The sequence below is a fragment of the Sinocyclocheilus rhinocerous genome, unplaced genomic scaffold (genome assembly GCF_001515625.1).
Source record: "Sinocyclocheilus rhinocerous isolate Xijiao unplaced genomic scaffold, SAMN03320098_v1.1 scaffold1179, whole genome shotgun sequence".
Lineage (NCBI taxonomy): Eukaryota > Metazoa > Chordata > Actinopteri > Cypriniformes > Cyprinidae > Sinocyclocheilus > Sinocyclocheilus rhinocerous.
In genome coordinates this window covers 250,260-272,177 of record NW_015664997.1, presented here as the reverse complement: position 1 = coordinate 272,177, position 21,918 = coordinate 250,260, and the positions used below count along the sequence as shown (strand labels likewise).

Here is a 21,918-nt window from a genome sequence, read left to right as displayed (position 1 = left end):
GTCTTAGTACACGATATAACTACAGAATTGTCAAGTTTTAAATAGGAAAAATATCTAAACTCTTTGGTCATTTTTGAGCGAGATGCTAACGGTCTAATCAGATTCAATGATCTATGCTAAGCTACAGCTAAAAGTGCTACCGCCAGACCCGGAGATCGGCTGAATGGATTCGAAAACGGTAAAACTCAACTGTTTAACTCTAGGGGAGTTGGAAAATGAGCCTATTTTCAAAAATAGTGGAGTGTTTCTTTAAATGATTGGCATCTGGGTTTTAAAAGACTTAATTATATTGATATTGGCCTATTCATAATAGATTTCTCTTGTCAAATTTCTGAAATATGTATGCTTGATTTTGTTTAGGTGAAGACAGAGCCTTTGTGTAACCTCGCAGAGTACTAACTGTTCCTCTAGACCGCTTTCGTGCCATAATAAGTGATGTAAACAGCCTTTGTTATTTTCACGCTGATCTCAACCATATAAGGCAAAAACAACACTCTCTTGTGGGGTTCAAGAAAAAAAAGCAACATTTCAAAACTCTCTGGGATCTTGATTTGGTTATTTCCCTCACCTCTAAATGTAGCTTTTTACATCCGGTTGTATGTTCAGCCTAAACATTTCAATTCCGAATAATGAAAATAATAAGGCCTCAGGACATGCTACGAAATCACATATTCTTCCAAAAATGTACAAAGCATAATGCCAATGGAAGCATCATCAGTCCAGCTGCTCTATGCATTACTGCTGCTTGAACACGGCGTGCTCTGTGTGCTGCCAATACTGTGAGCCGCACTGCTGTTCTCAGACACCGGCTGAGACTTTGGCACCTGCTGCCTCGCTCCTGTACCACCTGAAAAGAGAAATGGATAAATAGGACATCAAGGCTTACAGAGACTTTCAGTGACTTTCTATGATTCAGGTCTCTCAGAATGGCAGAAGCTGTTAAGTCATGAAAGCATAGTAATCCTTTTGCATTAAGTGGTTTAGTTGGTGCACTTAAGAGTATATTCATTTTGTGCACTGATTAGCATAAAAACTTGAATAGCTTCAATAGCAGCAGATTGGAAAGTTGGATACAGATTAGAATGCTTGATATGTATATTATCACCATATCACCATCTTTACTCTTAAAAATAAAGGTTCTTTATCAGCATCTATGGTTCCAAGAACAACTTTTAACATCCATGGAAACTTCCTATTGCACAAAAGGTTATTGTTGTTTTCTACAAAGCCCCTCCTTCCGACAAGCACATTCTGCTCTGATTGGCCAGCTGACCCAGTGCATTGTGATTGGCCGAACAACACAAGCACGCGTCGGAAATGTAACGCTCCTTTCCATAATCGCGAGCTTCGGCTTTCAACATAAATGTAAAGACAGTACATAATGTCCTTAGTTTTACCATCAGTTCAAGCCCGAAAGGGGAACAGAGTCGCGTGACAGACACAGTGATGATGCTCGTATGTATTTGCAGTACACAAGCCGCGATTAAGAAAGCTGACTCCACTGTGATGTGACCCTGTTTCTCTCTCACGCACACACACACACGCACACACACACACACGGCGCAAAACTCCGCATTTGAACAGTCAATAGCAAATACTTAAACTATTAAGAAAACATACTTACAGTAGCTGATTAGCTCAGAATAAGCGCCAGATTGTCATAGCAAAGTCGGAATTGATCCATTTTTTTTTTAGAAAATAAAAATGGGTTGTGCTGTTCTGTTGTAAATAAATCTTAACCAATGATTCCTCATTGCATCTACTTTCGGAAGGCCAAATAAAGTGCTTTTGCTTTTGCACAGAAACACACAGCGTCTCCCTGACATGGCTGCATCAACACTACTGCGGTTCCTGAAAACACGCCATCTTTCTTTGCATGAACATTTCGGCGGCATTGCGCAAATATTTCCACATTGTGATGTAGAGATGTGGGGGCGTGTTTGAATGAGGCATTTTAGCCCGGTCTGGATCAGCCTTCTCTTTTAGATAGAATAAATCCTTTTGTGGGAGACTTTGAGGGTTGTAACTCTGCAGATCTTATACATGCACAAATAGCTACATAACACACTAAAGAAAAGGAAAAATAGAAATCGCATCATTTGACCCCTTTAAATCTATTGCACCACATTATGAGGACCAGCAAATATTCATCCCAATGCCTTAGTACACTGCAAGAATATTTGCATATGCCTTTATGGGTACAACAGTTTAGTACCTTAGAGTAGTAACACATACCCTTAAGGTAGTACTCTTATGGTACTATTATGAACCCTTTTGGGTTAAAGAAGGTACAAGGGTGTCCACTGTGACAAGCTATTATACCCTAAATGTACAATTTTTGCACATTTTTTTTTCTGAGAGTGTAATGCAATATATTCAGTATTACATATAGTCGTTTAATTCTATCAAACCTATATAAATTTTCATTTACGCTTACAAAAGTATAAATACAGCATTGGATCATTTCTGCATGGTCACATATCTTTTATGTGACTGAAATATTGCCACTGAAACAAAACACTGTCAACAGTTCTCACGTCATCTTCGGTTTAAATTACCACTGGACTTGAATTGCTTTCTCTTAAAGGTCCCATGACATGCTGCTTTTTGGATGCTTTTATATAGGCCTAAGTGGTCCCTAGTACTGTATCTGAAGTCTCTTTCCCGAAATTCAGCCTTGGTGCAGAATTTCAGCCACTACGAGCCAGTCCCACAATGAGCTTCCTTAGGACGTGCCATTTCTGTGTCTGTAGCTTTAAATGCTAATGAGGAGGAGAGAGGCGGGGCAACTGCCATGCTTCGCTCGTTTGCAAGCCATGATGTCTCTCGAGGAAAAAAAAATATTGCGCTCGCCTCGCACGGTAGTAGCTCATTTTCTCATGGGCGGGCCAAATTCTCTGGGCGGGCAAAGCAGAGAAAGGGGAGGTAACCTTTCCCCGTATGACGACATAAAGGGAAGATTCCAGATTGGGCCATCTGAGGTTTCATTTTCTCAAAGGCAAAGCAGGATACCCAGGGCTCGGTTTACACCTATCGCCATTTCTAGCCACTGGGGGACCATAGGCAGGCTAGGGGAACTCATATTAATGTTAAAAAACCTCATAAAGTGAAAATTTCATGCCATGGGACCTTTAAGGAAACGTGCAATGCTGTATTTGAATTTGGCCAAAAAAGGCATCTAAGGAGGTTGTATACTCAGTTCTGGAACAAGACTTATGTCTGTCTCATTCTTCTCTCTTTGTCTTCACTGATTATTGTTCTAGATGGATATAAACATTCCTCTATCAGGGGCCTCAACTCTGAAGCAGAGCGGCAAGTAAGAATGCATGTAATTCATCTTGTAGAGAGTTTGTGTCTGACAGAGAGTTGAACAGTTTTTAATCAAATTCCAGGTTTGCTTTGCATGCCATTTGATTCAAATATCAATATTATTAAGCACTCCTCTCCTACACTACATACATCCAAAATCTCTATAAAATGTCTGTAAATAAATTCCACCAACCCACTATTGTAAATAGTAAGTGTGTTTATGTGTGCGCTTCTCTTCTCAGCTCAACTTGACGTGTGTCTGCTTCCCTGTTTTAGGCCCCTCTGTTGCTAATATGTGCCAGAGATGTGCTGCCAAGAGCTCCAGCTAAAAACAGCCTATTTCCTCATCCAGCGCTGTGTACTAGACTCAGAGGCTTATCTGCCTCTGTACACCTCTCTTTTACAACCAATCTTCTTGCGAACGTACACAGTGGCAGCACGCAGACTAACAACATATGTTGGTTATATAATTATATGAAATACTACCCTAAACAGAGATGCATTTTGGTGTATATGTGAGAAAGAGTTTGATGGCAGCTTGTTGACCTCTTCCACTCGACCGTGTCATTTCATTGTGTAACTCCCACTCTGTGTGCACAGGGGCAGCGTCCTTAACCTATCAGTGTGATCTACGACAGGGATGGTGACAGGATTACAGGAGCTGTTTTCTAACAGACTCCTGCAACATTCCACACGTAGCTTTCCCTAAAATAGAAGCATCCCTAATGTATGGAACAATGTATGTTTTACAATTATGTACTCACAATCAGGTACTTATTATACGCATCACTCTTTTGGTGTAAAACAGTGAAGGATGTGCATTAAGTGTGAACTGAATGTTTTACTGCACTATACTATACTATACTATGGTGAAGTGAAGTGACATGTGGACAAGTATGGTGACCCATACTCGGAATTTGTGCTCTGCATTTAACACTATACTGTTGTTACTGTTAAGTAAAACTAAAATCTATTAAAAATAATTTAATTGAAAATAAATAAAACATTCTGGTTGACTCCCAGAAGCATCAAGAAGGAACCAAAACATGCTGTTAATTAACAAAATCAGAGTAAATTATTTCCATATAATATTTTAATCACATTTTGGCTTTAGTACAATGAAAATGTACTAAAAACAAAAGCCACATATTTCAATTTGTCAAACAACATTTTTTTCCTAATAATATCACAATATTAAATTAAGGGTTCTTGGCAACAAAAAGTCTGTAACCCTTGTCCTGCACTACACTACACAACAGGGACTATTATTTGTCTTTGAGACAGCCAAAGTCACGCACTAGGGAAAAACAGACGATAAATCTGTCGGTCTAACTGACGGAGAGAAAGAGGATTTTGCCTTTTTCTTTCATTTCACCAAAGCCTCTATCTTGCATTTTCCTGCACTTCCCAGGGGAGGAAAAGCACCACCTTGTTTTCAAATTTTTCATCTTTTAGCATTTTTTTTTTCATCTGACATGAGTCTATAATTTAGGCTATTCCAAACATGAAAAGAACTTGGGGTTAACGTCAGTATAAAAAAACAAACAAACAAAATGATTCCATATAGGGCTATTTAAGTAATATGACTGAATACTTTATAAAACTGTGGTTTGATAGGCCTTTAGCTTGTATGAATTAATCAGTGCCATTATGAGAAACACATGGTTGGAATGATCAGAGCTTACACCACAACCACACTTTTTTTTTTCTTTTCATTTGAACATTTAACACCTGTTTCTGACAAGAAAAAGTCACGGTTTTGATCTTAAATAAACTTAGAGGGTAGTCAAATTCAACGGTGCCACCCTGATCTGAGATGCCAGTATAAACAGGCAAATAATAATAAATTCTCTGGGGTTACCTGATCTGAGCTCTTCAGGCCCGTTTAACAACAGTGAGCAGAAACACAGCTGGATAATGTCATCCCAACTGAATACCACAGGCAATATTAATAAAAATTACACTGATTTATGTTTTTGAGGAAAAAAAAAAAAACTAGAATAAAAATGAAAGCTAATAAAAGCTAAACATGACTCCTTTTATGTCAAGACACGGATATATCCAAGATATACATGTTCTAAAAACCCAAAAAATAGATAAAATCCAGAAAGGCTTTGATCCTCTGTCAACATACTGATACTCATCGGCCTACACAACTACAGATTCTGGAACAGTGTTCAAAACGGGACTCCCTTCAATCAAGCGCCATGAAACGGTAGCAGGTCAACGGCATTGAGGACAGAAACCAGGGGCCGGACTAGCGGGAATGCAAAAGACCGGAAACGGGGACTAAGAAAGCGCATGTGCTTCCTCTGGAGGGTCAACAGAGGTCGTCGGCCTGGCGACAACAGGGCAATGCAGGGAGGAGGGGTGGGTGAATCTTGGCATTTTCAGAGGGAGGATTGTATATGTATTTTCCTGTGAGGCCTGGAGACACCCTCACAGCGGACAGGGGGAATTCCAGTCTCCTTCGGGCTATTGTACCCAAAATACTGTCGACCATCCAGCGGACACCCCCCCCCACTGCCTGAAAGAACGGAGAAGACAGATGCGCTTCTGCTGACAAACGGGATATATTTACGAGCTTGGAGTTAAAATGTTATTGTTAACATATCGCTGCTACTAAGAGAACTGGCAAGCCTTTCCGATTATCAGAAATGAGCATGTTTCCTTTCTTATTTTGACAATATGATAAATGACACAATGCATAACTCTCAGTACTAATTAGTGTGATGCAGGGAATAAGAACAATGGTCAGATGAGTTCAAGGCTGTGATGTGAATATGCAGTATTTTCTCACCTGTATGCGAGTAGATGAACCATAGTGCTCCAGTCAGAAGGGCTCCAATCACAAAGGCAGCAAAAGCGATGCCCACCACAATTGGGGTGTCCAAGAAATATATAATGCCTGCAAGAAAAATGTTAATAAATATATTAAATTATGTCTGTTAAGCATGTAGCAGTTAAAATGTCTCACTCTGTGGTCGAGGTTTCAGTACAGCTTGGTAAATATTTGATACATCGCTATTAGGAGTGTAGCAATTGGGATTTTTTTTTTTATTGTAAATTTAACTGGATATTACAGAATGGTGAACCTGTTTTATCTCAGGATAGTGTGCATGTTGTGGTTCATGATGTTTACATGCTGTCTTTTCTAAGTGTTTGGTGACCACGTACTGTAGAAACTAAGAGCTCATGCTTCGTATGGGCTTTGCAGTGGCATCCGTGAGCAAGCCAATCATCTCCTTGGACTTGCGCCAGAAACTGAATGACTTTCAGAGCTCTAATTAGCTCTAATGATCATTGATCACACAGCACAATAGACCCTGTGTGGCCGCCAGCTTCATAGCCTGTCTGGTCCAGCGCCAAAATCCCAGGCACAATAGAGGCTATTCTCAGAAAGAGCACCTTCAAATTTTCATCCCCTCTGACAGACTGATGACAGACTATCGCTGGAGCGCTCTGTTACAACAAGAGTGAGAGCTATGTAACAGCTCCCACCTCATGCTTTACCCTTTACCCTGAATCACCACTACAATCATCCCCTATATCATATCTGTGGAGGGCAGCTAAAAAATATAAAGCTTGCCATCAACACCTCTGTCTATATATGTGTTTTTGAGGCCTGGGCAAAGGAGGGAGTATTCAAAAAATACACTACTGTTCAAAAGTTTGGGAAAAGTACTTTTATTTATGGTTTCTAAAATGTTACATACCCTAAGGCTGATGATACACGGGGCAACTTTTTGAGCAATTTTGCCGGGCAACTTTTTTTGAGCAATGTTGCTTGGGCACTTTCACATTGAGAATGGATAACAAATGTCTATCTGGATACTTTAGATCTGTCGTGGGCCCTGTGTCTCATCTGGTTGCCCGTTGGCGACAACATTGCCCAAAGTTGCCCGGCAACATTGCTCAAAAAGTTGCCCCGTGTATCATCAGCTTAACAACATGAAAAATGCCTTTTAATACACTGAAATTAGATTCCACTGATTTTCCTAATATTGTCTTTTTGTGTTCCAAAGTCATAATGGTTTGGAATGCAAATGATAACAAATTTTTCATTTTTGGGTGAACTATCCCTTTAAGCAAGGCAGAAAATCAATAATAAAGCAGAATCTCACAATGTACTGCATTTCAGGCTTACAAGAGGAAGCAAAACAGAATAGGGAATAAAAGCTTGTATGTTTAGAGGATTCCTGGGAGAAGCTATGTCAGCTCAAAGCTCAGAGCCAGGGATGTGGTTTACTTTGCCATTGCCATAAGTTTGGCTGAGCTACTCCACCCACAATCCCTGTACAGTATCTCAGAGGGAAGTAAATGAACTAGCCATAATGACTTGGACTACATTTCTATGTAGTCTCCACCGCCCAAGATCTCCTCCCGAGTGTCAAACATATTTGTGCTGTTCTTTACTTCACCCTTTTTAGAGCTAGCTGGGTTTCAAAAAGGAAGTAAACTTGAGCGCAAGAACAATACTTTTGTGTGTATTTTTTGGACAAAGATGAGACAAACTTCAACAAGATGATGTGCTTGCCTGATTCAGCGGTATAGAGCACAGAAGTTCTAGAAGTAAAAATCCCATTTATTTTATTCATTGAGAAAAACTGTTTTAGCAAAAACATAAATCTTTGAAGACAGTCATTAGGTAGTGCTATATAATTTCATAGAAGCCACAAGTTACTATGGAAGTTGGAATCCAATCACACAGAGTCAAAAAAAAAAAAAATAGTTGATTACATCATTCACAATGCTTCATGGAATGAAGAATTCTTGTCGTATAAAGAGGTTAATTACACAAAGATCAAAACCAGTTTTTGTCCCAAATCAAGTTTTATCTGTTTATATGTCTTTTATCTGCTTTAGCTGTGCTTTATCTCTGACCTGACTGGTTTGGTATAATACTTATTTTTCATTACTGAACATTCTTTTTTCATAAGGTTTGGAATACACTACTCAACGTTTAGACAGTTTTCCCCCTTGATTTGCATTCTGTAGGAATCAGTGCTAGTTCAGTGCTAGAAGTCAGAACCAGTCTGCAGATTTTGGGCTGTCAGATTTAACAGATTTCACTGAAAATTGTGTAGTGTATGATGGCCACAGCCTGACAGACTAAACCTGTCCAGATGGAAGATATCAAACATGCTGATATTTTGAGCCGATTTTAAAACACATATTGTTTTAATTTGTCATGCATCTCCTAATAAAGTTTGTTGTATTCATAATACCTTCAACTTGGACTTGATTACCAGCACACCAAATTCAAATTAAAGGGGTCATGAACTGAGAAATCAAAATTCTCTTGATCTTTTGACAGATAAGAGGTCAATGTGCTATAAAAATATCCTGTAAGTTTCAGAACGCAAAACTTTCTCGTTAGTCTAAAAACCGATTATATTGAAGTCGATCTGCCAAAGCGACAGGTTGTGGAATGTGCCATTTTATGATGTAATAGTGGCTAAACCCCACCTCCGCAGAAGAAGATCAACGGCTGCTTCAACATCACTGCCTGTTTATTATAATTAAACCGCCCAACGATTCACACACGTAGTGGGTAAATAATAAGAGAGGCAAACACAGGTCTATGCAGAATCAAATGATAAAGACGGCTCCAAAGACAACAAGACGCTGTACAGTGCCAAGTTGTGGAAAAACACAGTCTTTGCATTGCCTTACTTCTGATCCCAAAACAAGATGCTGTGCAGTGCCAAGTTGTGGAAAAACACAGTCTTTGCATTGCCTTACTTCTGATCCCAACATTAGGAAAGAGTGGATGAACTTTATTTTTAATGAAGATCCAGGCCGCGTCAGTAAGAACTTCCTTTGTTCACTTCATTTCACCGCAGATTCGTTTACAAACAAGGCACAATTCGACGCAGGATTTTCAGAAATATTGAAACTAAGAGACGATGCTGTGCCGAATATATTGGCTCCGACAGTAATGTCGCACTACACAAGTGTGAGTAACTGTTTTTATTACGTGGTCACGATTGCTTTGTCTGTTATTACAGATCATTTAATATGTATTGAGTAGACCATGACTGCTCTCAGTTCCCAACTGTACTAGGTCTTTTCTCTTTCAGGACTCTCACGGCAGCTGTATCAGCCAGGTATAACTTATTTCCTTCCGCAGACACAAACCTCCCAATTATGTATACATGCATGTAATTTTGTTATAAAATGTAAAGTGGAGCACATTTTATTGGTACAGAGATGAGTATATATTTTGTAAAATGCAACTGCATTTTGGTATCCAAACAGTTCATGAGCACCACTGACATCCATAGTAGGAAAACAATACCATGGAAGTCAATGGTGCTCATCAACTGTTTGGATACCAACATTATTCAAAATATCTTCGTTTGTGTTCAACAGAAGAAAGAAACTCATACAGGTTTGGAACAAGTGGAGGGTGAATAAATGATGACATAATTTTCATTCTGGAAGTGAACTACTCCTTTAATTAGAAGCACCACAGTTACTAAAGTGTGTCGTCTGTTACATGAGCTGTTACAAGGACATCTTTTATTGAGACATTTATATGTTTATTTTAAAGGGGTCATGACCTGAGAAATCAAAATTCCCTTGATCTTTTGACATATAAGAGGTCATAGTACTATAAAAACATCCTGTAAGTTTCCGAACTCAAAACTTTCTCGTTAGTCTAAAATCAGCCTACTTGCAGCCAATCTGCCAAAATGACAAGTTGTGGAATGTGCCACTTTATGACATAATAGTGTGGCTAAACCCTGCCTCCACAGAAGAAGATCAATGACTACTTCTACATCACTTCCTGTTTAGCCCCGCCCACCAATTCACGCATGTAGTATAAATAATGAGAGAGGCAAACGTAGGTCTATGCTGAAACCAAACGATAAAGATGCTCCAAAGACAACAAGACGCTGTGCAGCGCCAACCTGTGGAAAAAACACAGTCTTTCCATCACCTTCCTTCTGATCCCAACATTAAGAAAGATTGGATGAACTTAATTTTTAATGAAGATCCAGACCGCGTCAGTAAGAACTTGGTCCTTTGCTCACTTCATTTTACCATGGATTTGTTTACAAACAAGGCACAATTCGACGCAGGATTTTCAGAAATATTGAAACTAAGAGACGATGCTGTGCCGAATATATTGGCTCCGACAGTAATGTCGCACTACACAAGTGTGAGTAACTGTTTTTATTACGTGGTCACGATTGCTTTGTCTGTTATTACAGATCATTTAATATGTATTGAGTATTTATGCGTTTTTAACCTAAATCACAGCAGCATCCATCTATGAAGAATGTAAACTGTCAAACATCTACAATCCGCCACGACTTTTCAAACAGAGCGTTCCGATGAAGGGGGTCAAAACAGGACAGAAAATAGCCTCTTACTTCTAAATGATGATGTTTTTTGATGCAAAAAATCTTGATAACATTATAAGTGGACCTCAGAGAACAGTACAAAATAAAAAAGGCAGTTCATGACCCCTTTAAGACATTTACAACAATCTAATTTGAGTTTGTACCTCTGTTTTAGACCAAAAGGGTAGGGAATTATTGATGTTTTCTGATCATAAATCTGTTTTCGGATGGCAATGTTTTGTTCTGCTGTGTTTTTCACAAAGCATGGCACTCCCACAAACTGCCCTCTTTGATTTGTAGATTAAGCCAAATACTTTGGGATCCTGTCCAGAGCGGCACTTTGAGCCTTTTTGAGAGGTTGCTTTTCTGCCATGTCTGTACAAGAGTCGTCTTTGTGTTCAAAATCAGACGCAAAAACTGTTTTCATTACTTTTATGGCATATCTGTGTTTACCTAATCCACACCAGAGAAAATAAGCCTGGCGTCGGCAACACACACAAGCCTGTTTATGAAGAATAAACCCACACTGGATTCACATTGAATTCACATACAATCTGAATTTACTCCAGATTTCCCAAGTATGTGTCTTCTGATGCTATGGAACTGATCTTTGATTTTGCTTCTACTCAGAAACAAATACACTTACATAAGACATGACTTGGGCCAGTAAAATCCCAGCCTGCATCCTTCAGGAGTGGCAATCATTTCCTAATCAAGTGTGACTAATAGACACATGGTCCATTTGCTACAAGCAGCACAGCAACATTGTGTTATTAAACTGAATTATTTTCATTAAGGCTGCGAGTCAGTAATGTTGACTCACTCTAATCACAATAGGTGCAGTGTTGCCAAGAGGATGCAGGGAAGAGAACAAATCAGTCATGGTTAAATTAAGTTTATTTGTAAAATGTTTAGACACCACCCTGCTGTACTCGAGTATGCTACACAATATATTTATGGCAAATGCACTCTGCCGCAAAGGAGACTGCAGGTATGCAGTGCATAAGAGCCCTTTTCTCTATCACTCTCACTTTTTTTCCTTATCCTCCACTCCCCTTTTCCCCTCTCTCTGTATGGGAAAGGGAGGCCTTAAAGAATGTTTAAGTGAAAACAAATGCTATCCAGATATGGAAGGCTGGTCTTTTTGCACTCATCTGATGCATCTATGAGTCCCTTGTCCCACATCTCTAATGAACCACATATACTCTCAAACCACGCTGAATGCACAATAAACAGACACATGCAAATACACACATACTTAACACTACCACATATTCAAAGACTCCAGATGGGAGTAATGCACCACAAAGCAAGACACGGCCTGTGATCTGTGAGTGACCGACACATATACAACTTTAGACACACACATTCTCCCATGATGCTTCATATACGCCATGTTCTTCAAAATATCTAAGCCTCAAAAAAAAATACAAATAAAATAGCTTCTTCTACAAGACTGAAATGACTGGAGTCTTCATCTTATGTGAATGCACATGATTTAAAATACACTTTTCAAAGGATTGATTTTTGTGGATTTTTTATTATTTTTTCTGTAGGTCTGGTCAAGAACTTCCAACATTTTCAGAGGCCTTACCAAAGATATGATTTTGCATTTTATTTTATTTTTAGCAACATATTTTTGCATATTAGCACCTTAAACGTGCCTTTTTCAAGGGTACCACCGCAGTGACAGCTTTTTTACCTTTTTATCTATCAGTATTTGCAAAACATTACTGATTTGTTAAATATGCACAACAATGCAATACTGGCCTTAGAATCAACTGGCCTGAAACGCTCTCATAGTGACCCCATCAGACCATCCTTATTTTTAAGCCCTGTAATGTATAACATTTTTTACTTTGCTCTTCATAAGCATGGATTAGTGTATGTTATAAGCCATTAAAGCCATTCAATTTGTTGCAGCTATTATGCCTGAGCCAAACTGAGCACACGCTCTTAGCAGAGAAAGCACTTAATTTCATACACAGTTTATATGGTTTGACATGTCACGTCTCTTATCCTCATCCAGATTATGACTGAACTGTAAACATCTACGACCAAACAATGAGTCACTTTCAATATCATGTTAGGTGAGACATAAACAACCTTAACGTGCAATATGATGATTAGAGCGTCTGAAAATGCAGGAGAATTATGTGAGGGAGGAAGGAAAATTTGAAAAAGGACAGTGAAAGTTGGAGATTTGTTTTTCCTCTGTGGATGGTAATAGAAGTAACCTAAGATTTACGAATCCCGCACTCACAGAGCGTGGATTGATGCTAGCAGCTGGCGTAGAGTGACCCGTGCCAAGGCTATGAATCGAAAAGCAACTCTTAGGATGGACAGCAAAGTCAAACAGACTATATAAATGAATTAAAGATTGTGTTCATCTTGTCCATATAATAAAGCAACTACTCTGAAAATATGTCCTAGGGTCAATAAAAGGGGCTTAAAATTAAACAAACACACACAGTGCAGCTAATTTTGATTCGGTAAATGATAATGCAGTTGATTGATTTTCAATCTGATTGTGTGAAAGCCAATACACCTACAGTTTATGTTAACCAGTTAAAATTGATTTGTATTGGAACATAGTTTAATGAATTGGAACTGTTATCAAAGGGTCATCTATAAAGACATGTATAAATAATATAAAGATATTAAATAACTGAAAGAGAAATGCATGTATGATGATAGCAAAGCTGAAGGAGGTAAAGGCTATGTTCCAAAACGTGGTGAGTTGCCTTACTGCCTACTGCCTAAATAGGAATCTTCTTTCTAAGACAGCATCATAACTGAAATGGAAGTTCATGAGTGACCCATTTGGAAAGCTCTACATAGCAGTCCCTCCAGGATTTTGTGATACTGAATATGAGAACTGCTGCAAATTCAACCAACTTCTGCATTATTTGTGCTAGCTTTTTGTCTTCTTTCCAAAATGTTTCTGTAAAAACCATTAACCTGAGGGGAGAAAAGCAATTTTAGCCAATCAAAATCCACAATTCTGAGTGCATACAAATCGCTCAATATGTTTAACTGTCCTGCTGCCACATTACAGTGAATTTTATCATAAAATGAGCAGAAATGGACTGGCCATGAAGGCAAAAATTGTTTTCAGTAATAAAAGGGATTCACCCAAAAATTAAAATTTAATTGTAGAACAGTAAAGAATGTTTTTAGCTGAAACCGTTATCCTTGGTGATTCATAAAATGCAAGTCAGTGGCAACTGTCACTTTGAGAGTCAGAAAAAGTAAATCAGGGAACAAAAACTTAATATCCTGATGATATATTGAGGTTTTATGAAGCAAAATGATTGGTCTGTGTAAGAAATTGAACATTATTTACAACATTATTACCTGTAATCCATTCACTAAAAAATGGACAATGAGCCAAGACACCTACAGTTTATATTAATCAGTTAAAATTGATTTGAATTGGAACATAGTTTAAGGAATTGGAACTGTTATCACAGGGTCATCTATAAAGGTATATATAAATAATACAAAAATATTAAGGAAATAAGGAAGAAATGCATGTATGATGATAACAAAGTAACTTGTAGATCTGTCCTGCTCAACCAGCGAGCTATTTCAGACAGTTCAGTCCGATATGTTGAACTGGTTCATTCATTTCACTAAAAAGAACCAGTTCAAAAGAATAATTTGTTCGTGAACCGCACATCACTCCAGGCCGCTTGCCTGAGGCTATGGATAACAGGTAATAATATTATAAATAATGTTCAGTTTCTTGCACAGACTGATCATTTCACGTCATAAGACCTATATGTATTTTGTGTTCCCTGATATGCTTTTTTTGACACGCAATGTGATTGTAGTCACTGATTTGCATTGCAGATTCACCGTTTCAGCTAAAAATCTCCTTTACTTTTCAACTGAAGAAAAACAGTCACCTACTGTATATCTAGATGGCCTGGGAGTGAATAAATTAGCAGCAAATTTTCATTTTTGGGTGAACTATCCCTTTAAGCACAAAATAATGTACACGTAATCTTACTGTAACTAATTCTAATTATACAAATAGATAATGATTATTGGTGAGTTTTTACTGCAAATCAACACAAAATATGCAGCAAATATTGTGATAATTTTTAAGAAAAAAATCTTTTGGGGACAAAAATATATAAAAAAAAAAATCACAAAATCATTGTTGGACTGACATAAGTAGCAATTCTGTACATCCTACAAAATATTGCCTACAAAGGCAGCTCATTAGATCAGAGCTGCTATGCTAGATGATGGTTTGTACCTCTGGCAGGTTCATCTCCATTTCATTTCTTCTGGAGCAGAGGGACATCTCACAGTGCAGGAAGAGCAATGATACGTCGAACTTTGATCTGTAGGTGAAACTGAAGCGTTTTTTGTCCATCTGAGCGTGAGGGATGGGGAAATCGCCTCGCTGAGGGTAATAGAGCACAGAGTCGTCCTTTGGACATATGTTCTCTATGACAACATAGTCTGACGGCATAAAAGGACTGGAGTCTGGAGATATGAAGCAGGTCTGGATCATGAATCCAAGGTTAGGATCGGCTTTTGTGGCTGAAATCTGTGGAGAAAGGTCACATGTCTCTGTTAATAAAGAAAAAGTAATTTTCCTGCGAGACAAAATATGCTTATGCTGCAAACAATAAAAGAGAGAGACAGCAAGACAAAGAGAGAAAGAAAAACTGCTTTCTTTATCTTGATTAATACAACTTTTTGACAATTTTTCATAAATACGATCAAAAGTGATTCATATAGTATGAGATGGATCAGCAGAGTGATGTTTAGATGCTATATATTACGTCTAGTCCTCTGGCAGACACGCTCAGTCTATCTTTTTTGATCGGTCTGAGTGAGTTTTATTAGACAAACTCTCTCAGGCATCGATTCAAATCGGCAAATAACGCACAGTGGCTGTCGATTTGTTTTAACATGGCACACTGTCTAAAGAAACACTGTCAGAGTGGTTACAGTTCCAAGAATCACAAATTCTGACGTCAGATTTCTGTGCCTCAAAGAAATCTTCAAGGATCATTCAGTTGTAAAAGTTTGGCCATCTGATGCTGTAAAAGCATGCATGACAGATAAGAGCTGCCACAAAAAACATTGCATTCCATTTCCTCAACAGAGCTGTGCCAAGGAGTAATTCTCTGGAGAGTGGCCGGATCGTTTCAGGTAGGCAGTCGATGATCCTCAAACAGTAATGCGTAAGATCCATAAATAACATTGACTTGACAACAGTGACTTGCTATATTTCTGAAGTAGCTTTGTGTGAGAACAATCAAAAAATTGTGTAATTTTCCACTGAACATCTTGCAACACATCTGCAACACATTTGGTTATAAGGGAGAACCAGTAGTGTCAATTGAATATTGTAATGCATAAAAGAGATATGAGGCAGAGGGCAATAATTTAAACTTCAGTATTTATGCCGCACAAAGTTATTGTATGTTTCCAATAGACTTGGATTTACAGTCACTGATCACTGTCTAAAATTGGCAAAGCTGGAATCTACATTTGGAACAACGTAAGTGAATGTTGTCAGAATTGTATTACTGCATTAACTCTTTGACACCGTAACACGCTGATAAAATCCTATTGGCAAAGAATATTTTTATCTAATTTTCCAGATAAAATATCTAAAAGTCCTTGAAACAAGGATATATTTACTTAAAAAACAATATTACATAATACATTAAAAAGGCATGACACACGTTGTAAATGTGCATACTTCACCATAGGCTGATACATTAGAGTATAGACATTATATGTATAGATATTTTTCCGGTAACAATTTTGTCTTTTTGTGGTTTGACAGCTTGACTAAAGTTTATGCTGCATATAGGAGAATGTACATGACACCCTTTCTTTTTTAAATACACCTAACTTAAAGAATGAACAAAATAGTATAAAGTAAACCACTGTAGTTATTAGATTCACTGTTTTGTGACAAGCTTAAGAATATATCATTAGCTATGTTTCCATCCAAAGTTGCGGATTTAACTTGTGCGCAAAATTGGAACATCACATAAAACTTTTGCAAATAAAGCACTGTTTCTATCAGTGAGATAAAGAGAACAAAATCATCACTTCCTGATAAACAGGTGGCAAATATCACGAAGAAAAAGGTCATTTGCTGCTGTAGGGGAAGTCATTGTGGGTCTTTTTTCATATATAATAAATTACTTGCGCCTCAGAGGGCACAGACAAAATGCAATAAATGCAGTCATATTATCTTGCTTTCGAAGGCGGATGCCTGCTGTTTGGGATTGCAGTCGTGAAAGACACAGACCTTGGCTAAGGCATTTCAGAATGACCAAATCAACATTTCAGATGCTGTGCCATCCCATCGCGCAAAGTCACATGACTTTTTTAATGCACATTGAGGAATTTATTCGTTAAATACGGACCAGACGAAATGTACACACAAAGCAGACTGCTGACTTCTTTCACAGTGATTTTTTATGTGATATTTACCTGGATGACTAGGTGGCTCCACAGGTACGTTAACAGTGACAGGTGTGTTGTCGGAGACGACCACCATTGGCTTGGTGATGGTCTTGGTGTTCCTCATCATGAGAAGGATGCTGTCCGCACTGAGGGACGTGCAGGCTTCATCTGGTAGCATACACTACAAAGAGAGAAGCACCACAATCCTCAAAGGACATCATGAACCTCATTCATAAGATACAAGAGCTTACTATAATCAACAGGCTTAAAACTGCATTTCCTTTATTATTAGGAGAGGTCAGATTTTGGAGTCCATTGCAATTTGGCAAACCGAAAACAGATTCTGCATGTATAAATGGGGTGTTAATGCAGGGCTCAACAATTATATATATATACAGTATATATATATATATTATATATATATATAAGACTGCTGACTTCTTTCACAGTGACCGACCGACAGAGAGAGAGAGAGAGAGAGAGAGAGAGAGAGAGAGAGATCTAAACACACGCTCACAAATTCAGGACAATGTCTGATCAGTCACACAGACACCAGGCGCTTATGGTATTAGAAACATGAAACCATACACAATGAGAACCACACATTATGGTTTAAAAGTAAAAGCAGATCTTGTATTTCAAGAGCTTTTGGCAGTGACTATATTTGTGTATATGGTTTCTCATTAAATTATTAAATTGGATTCCTAATGTGGTTACAGAACTGGAAATGGTTTTATTGAACCCCGAAGGAATCTTTTCCATCATAATGCACATACAAAATATATGTATTGCACAATGTAATGCCCCACATTGTACTTTGTGTTTCCACACTTTGTTTAAAAGTTTGGGATTTATCACAGTTTTCACAAAAATATTAAGCAGCACAACAGTTTTCAACATTGATAATTAGAAGAAATGTTTCTTGAGCACCAAATCAGCATCTGAAAGTATAATGTGACCTTTGCCTTTAAAGGAATACATTACATTTTAAAATATAATAAAATAGAAAACAGTTATTTTAAATTGCAATAATAATTCACAATATCACTGCTGTTTAATGTAAAATAAATCTGGCCTTGATGAGCATAAGAGAGTTAAAAAAAAAAAAAAAACATTAAAATAGCTTACCGAATTTTTGAACAGTAGTGTACAATAGGATTTTATCTCTAAAACGCTTCTGTGTTTAGAGAGTATGTGTGTGTGTGTGATGGGTGAACAAGCCAGGAATGTATTTGAACATCTTGGAACTGATCTTAATTGATCAGAATCAAGCATTCAACCATACTGTGGTATATGTATATGCTTACCTCCACATAGATGGGTCTGTTCTCAGCGATGGTGAGGAAGGACTGAGTGCTGGGGTTGTGGAACGCATTGTTATAGAGTTCCATGTTGAAGGTAGCATTATCTAGAGAGTCTACAACGAAATCATCAGATCCGTTATCACTGTCAACTTGGGTATCCTGGTTCTTATGGTACGTGCAGTTGAACTAAGGACAGAGAAAGAGAGAGTTGGAAAATATGAATATGCATGAAAAATATTACTGTATTTTGATCAAATAAATGCAGTAGGAGAAAATTGTTATTTTTTTCACATTAGGGTTTTTCAATATACATTTTTGGGTGAACTAATCATGTATCATTTATGAATATTACAGTTTGACATGTAAATATCATACCAAGATAGTCGCACGATGCCCGTTTTCAGGTAAAAATTTTTCTGTCACATCCGGATCTCCTGGTATTACAACATCTCCTGACTCCAGATCTTCATATTCAAAGGGCCAGCCACTTCCATCCTTCTGTTCTGATTGGCTAATGACAATCTGTCAATCACAGACACACCTAGTTCATGACTTCTCAGTAATAAGGCAATGTAAACCCAACAATTTCCTAACAATCATACACTTTCCTCTATAAAACTTTCCTTAGAAATGACATTGCTTCACTCTGGTGCTTAGCACAGATACAGTCAGAGATAATCGAAATGTATACTTGCCAAAGGTCTGCCGAAACATATGAGAAAGCTGGATTTAATACATGGGAATGCATCATTTCAGCAATGCAACTCCCAAGGCAGATGAACAAAAAAAAAATCCATCTCAGATCTTCTCATCGGAAAAAATGTCAATCCATTTACATTATAGTATGAGAATCACCTCCCTGTGAGCTCAGAACAATTTTTGGGTTCAATGGTGAAAGAGGCCTGTGAACATTGTCTAATGGAGGTGAAATTGACTGACACAAGACAAGCCAATTTGTCATAAGATTGTCATTGCAACAACAATCTCCTTTGATGCTCTCTGGATCCTTCTCTGTGAGCCAGTACTGTGCTCTGACCATACGGGTCACATTGTTTTAATTGTCCTTGAGGCTTAGGGTTCATAGTAAAGGATAAATATTTGGGAGGTCGCCCAGTTTTTTTAATGGGTTCAAGGCTAAAAGTGTTGTTAGGAATTTCCACTAGAAATTATCGCAGAAGGTCAGTGTGGAAGTGAATCATCAGTGAACAGAGAAAACAGATACAGCATGTTGGAAGGGACACTGAACCTGTACACTCGCATCCATCGGACAAAGCAATGCAAACAAGGACTAGATTTCACAGTCTGATATTATTGATTGTATATTTGCTTTAAGTACTCACTGAATTGATATAGAGGACCACTGGGCTGGGGTGGGAGGGAATTTTGCTGGTTTGGCAGTCAGACAAGGGCGTCTCTAGTATATAGTGGGTGGTGTTGGAGGTTGCTTTGCATTGGGAGTCCTGAAGAGTGATATTGGGTTTTCCAAACCCATTGGCCTGTGAGGACATTAGGAAAACATGAATTCACAGAAAAAATCTCAACCTTTGACAACATATCAAACAATATCTTTTATCAGTCCTCAAGGTATTGCTTTGTAAATCTGAGATCCATTGTGTGTTTCAGTTTCTGACAGTGACAAACAAGAGCTGCAAGCTGGCCTAACTCTGCTCAAAAGCATTTTGATTGTAGAATGGGGTTTTTACTTCCTCTGAAGTGATTTATTACACCACTTTTGGTTTCTGAGATCATTGCATATGGTCCACACATTCTGGGAATATTCACACTATATCAGCTTGGGAGAAAAACAAGGCGTCTCTCACTCACCACTTCTGCACTTCTTTAACCTTTTTATGTTGTTCTTACCAGTGTTAGGTACGGAGACATGACATGCAAGAAAAAATAAATTGTGGGCACAATTTATTAATTCGTTCTCTCTATTTATTAGATCGGACACACAATTTAATAATTCGTTCCCTCGTTTTAAGTAAATCGTGTGCACGATTTATTAATTTGTTCCTTTCGATTTACTAGATTGTGCACACGATAAAAAAATTTGTTCCCTCGTTTTAAGTAAATCGTGCACTCGATATAATAATTCGTGCCATTGTTCTATGTAAATCGTTTTAATCATTACCTCCTAACAGGAGCTGGTGCTTTATTCATCTTCAGTAGGCTACGTATCGTATCCGCCTTCTTTGTGAACAGGCTGAACTCAAATTAAAACCCAATTAAAGTGTCTCTGTCCATAACATAACATGACATAACAGCAACAGGTTTATGAGAATGTGTACGCAGACAGTACAACTAATTATTATTTTGTGCGCACGATTTACCTAGAACAAGGGCACGAATTATTATATCGAGCGCACGATTTACTTAAAACGAGAGAACGGATTATTAAATCATGCGCACGATCTAGTAAATCGAGGGAACGAATTAATAAATCATGCGCACGATTTACTTAAAACGAGGGAACGAATTAATAAATCGTGCACACAATCTAGTAAATCGAGGTAACGAATTAATAAATTGTGTCCACGATTTTTTTTTTTTCTTGCATGTCATGTGCGGGGCTCCGTAGTTAGGGAAGCTACTTTGAAACTACAGATTTTTTAAAGTAGTTTAAACACACTCAAGCTATAACTTTAAACAAGCAGTTAGCTACACTACTAATAAAGCAACAAAAGAATAAAAAATACATCAAACATACATAAATATTCAAATATACCCTTCAAAATTTGGGGTTCAGGGGTTTGTTTGTTTGTTTTTTAAATAAATTAACACTTTTATTTAGCAAGAATTAGGGATGCACCGATACCGATACTGGTATCGGTATCGGGCCCGATATTGAGCTCCTGTACTCGTACTCGTACTCGTTAAAATGCCCCGATACCAAACGCCGATACCACACAGCATGTGATAAGTGCCATATTCAGACAAAGAAACACAGACAACAGACAGCAGAATGGAGTTATTAGAGATTAAAGATGCCTACGAAGTATATGTATGCAATGAATATAAAACATTCAGTAATAATGCCTGTATAGCTGATTTGCGCCAGCTGGTAAACAAATCACTCTGAGTGGATTGAGCACGCGGCGGACCAGATGCGCGAGCTTGTCGAGTGAATATCCCTTTCTCACAGACATCACTGGAAAGTTTGTAGTAAAGTGAAACTAACAGCCTGTGTGAAATGCGCAAGGCTGTACTGTACTTGTCCCTTTCATTCTGCACCAGTAGCCTACAAATACATGTGCGCGGTGCGCGTTTTGCTTGCTTCATGAGTGTTTCTGCATTATATGAGTGCCTTTGGAAAATAAATCGCTGCACGTTTCAGATGAAAAAACGCGACTTCTATTTATGAAAATATCATAGTTAGGAGATTTATAGCGAGTGGTTCCCTGCATTTTTACAGCAAATTGCGTGATTACAGTACTAAGCCGCTGCAATGGAGCAGCTCTAATGCTATTAAATAAAAGATGATGTAGGCTACCATAGAGAGA

At 38.1% G+C, this 21,918-nt stretch overlaps 1 protein-coding gene across 1 annotated transcript in view; it reads right to left on the bottom strand.

Annotated features, from left to right (window-relative positions):
- Positions 1 to 196: 196 nt before the first annotated feature.
- The window catches only part of LOC107730687 (transforming growth factor beta receptor type 3-like), a 140,371-nt gene continuing 118,649 nt past the window's right edge, over positions 197 to 21,918 (bottom strand). The window contains exons 10-16 of the mRNA XM_016541564.1: positions 19,756 to 19,911; positions 18,791 to 18,937; positions 18,419 to 18,601; positions 14,929 to 15,225; positions 13,556 to 13,622; positions 6,110 to 6,217; positions 197 to 847 (exon numbers count right to left, since the gene is read on the bottom strand). Of these exons, the coding sequence (XP_016397050.1) occupies positions 729 to 847; positions 6,110 to 6,217; positions 13,556 to 13,622; positions 14,929 to 15,225; positions 18,419 to 18,601; positions 18,791 to 18,937; positions 19,756 to 19,911 (1,077 nt within the window). The 3' untranslated portion in view covers positions 197 to 728. The remainder of the gene's footprint in view (positions 848 to 6,109; positions 6,218 to 13,555; positions 13,623 to 14,928; positions 15,226 to 18,418; positions 18,602 to 18,790; positions 18,938 to 19,755; positions 19,912 to 21,918) is intronic.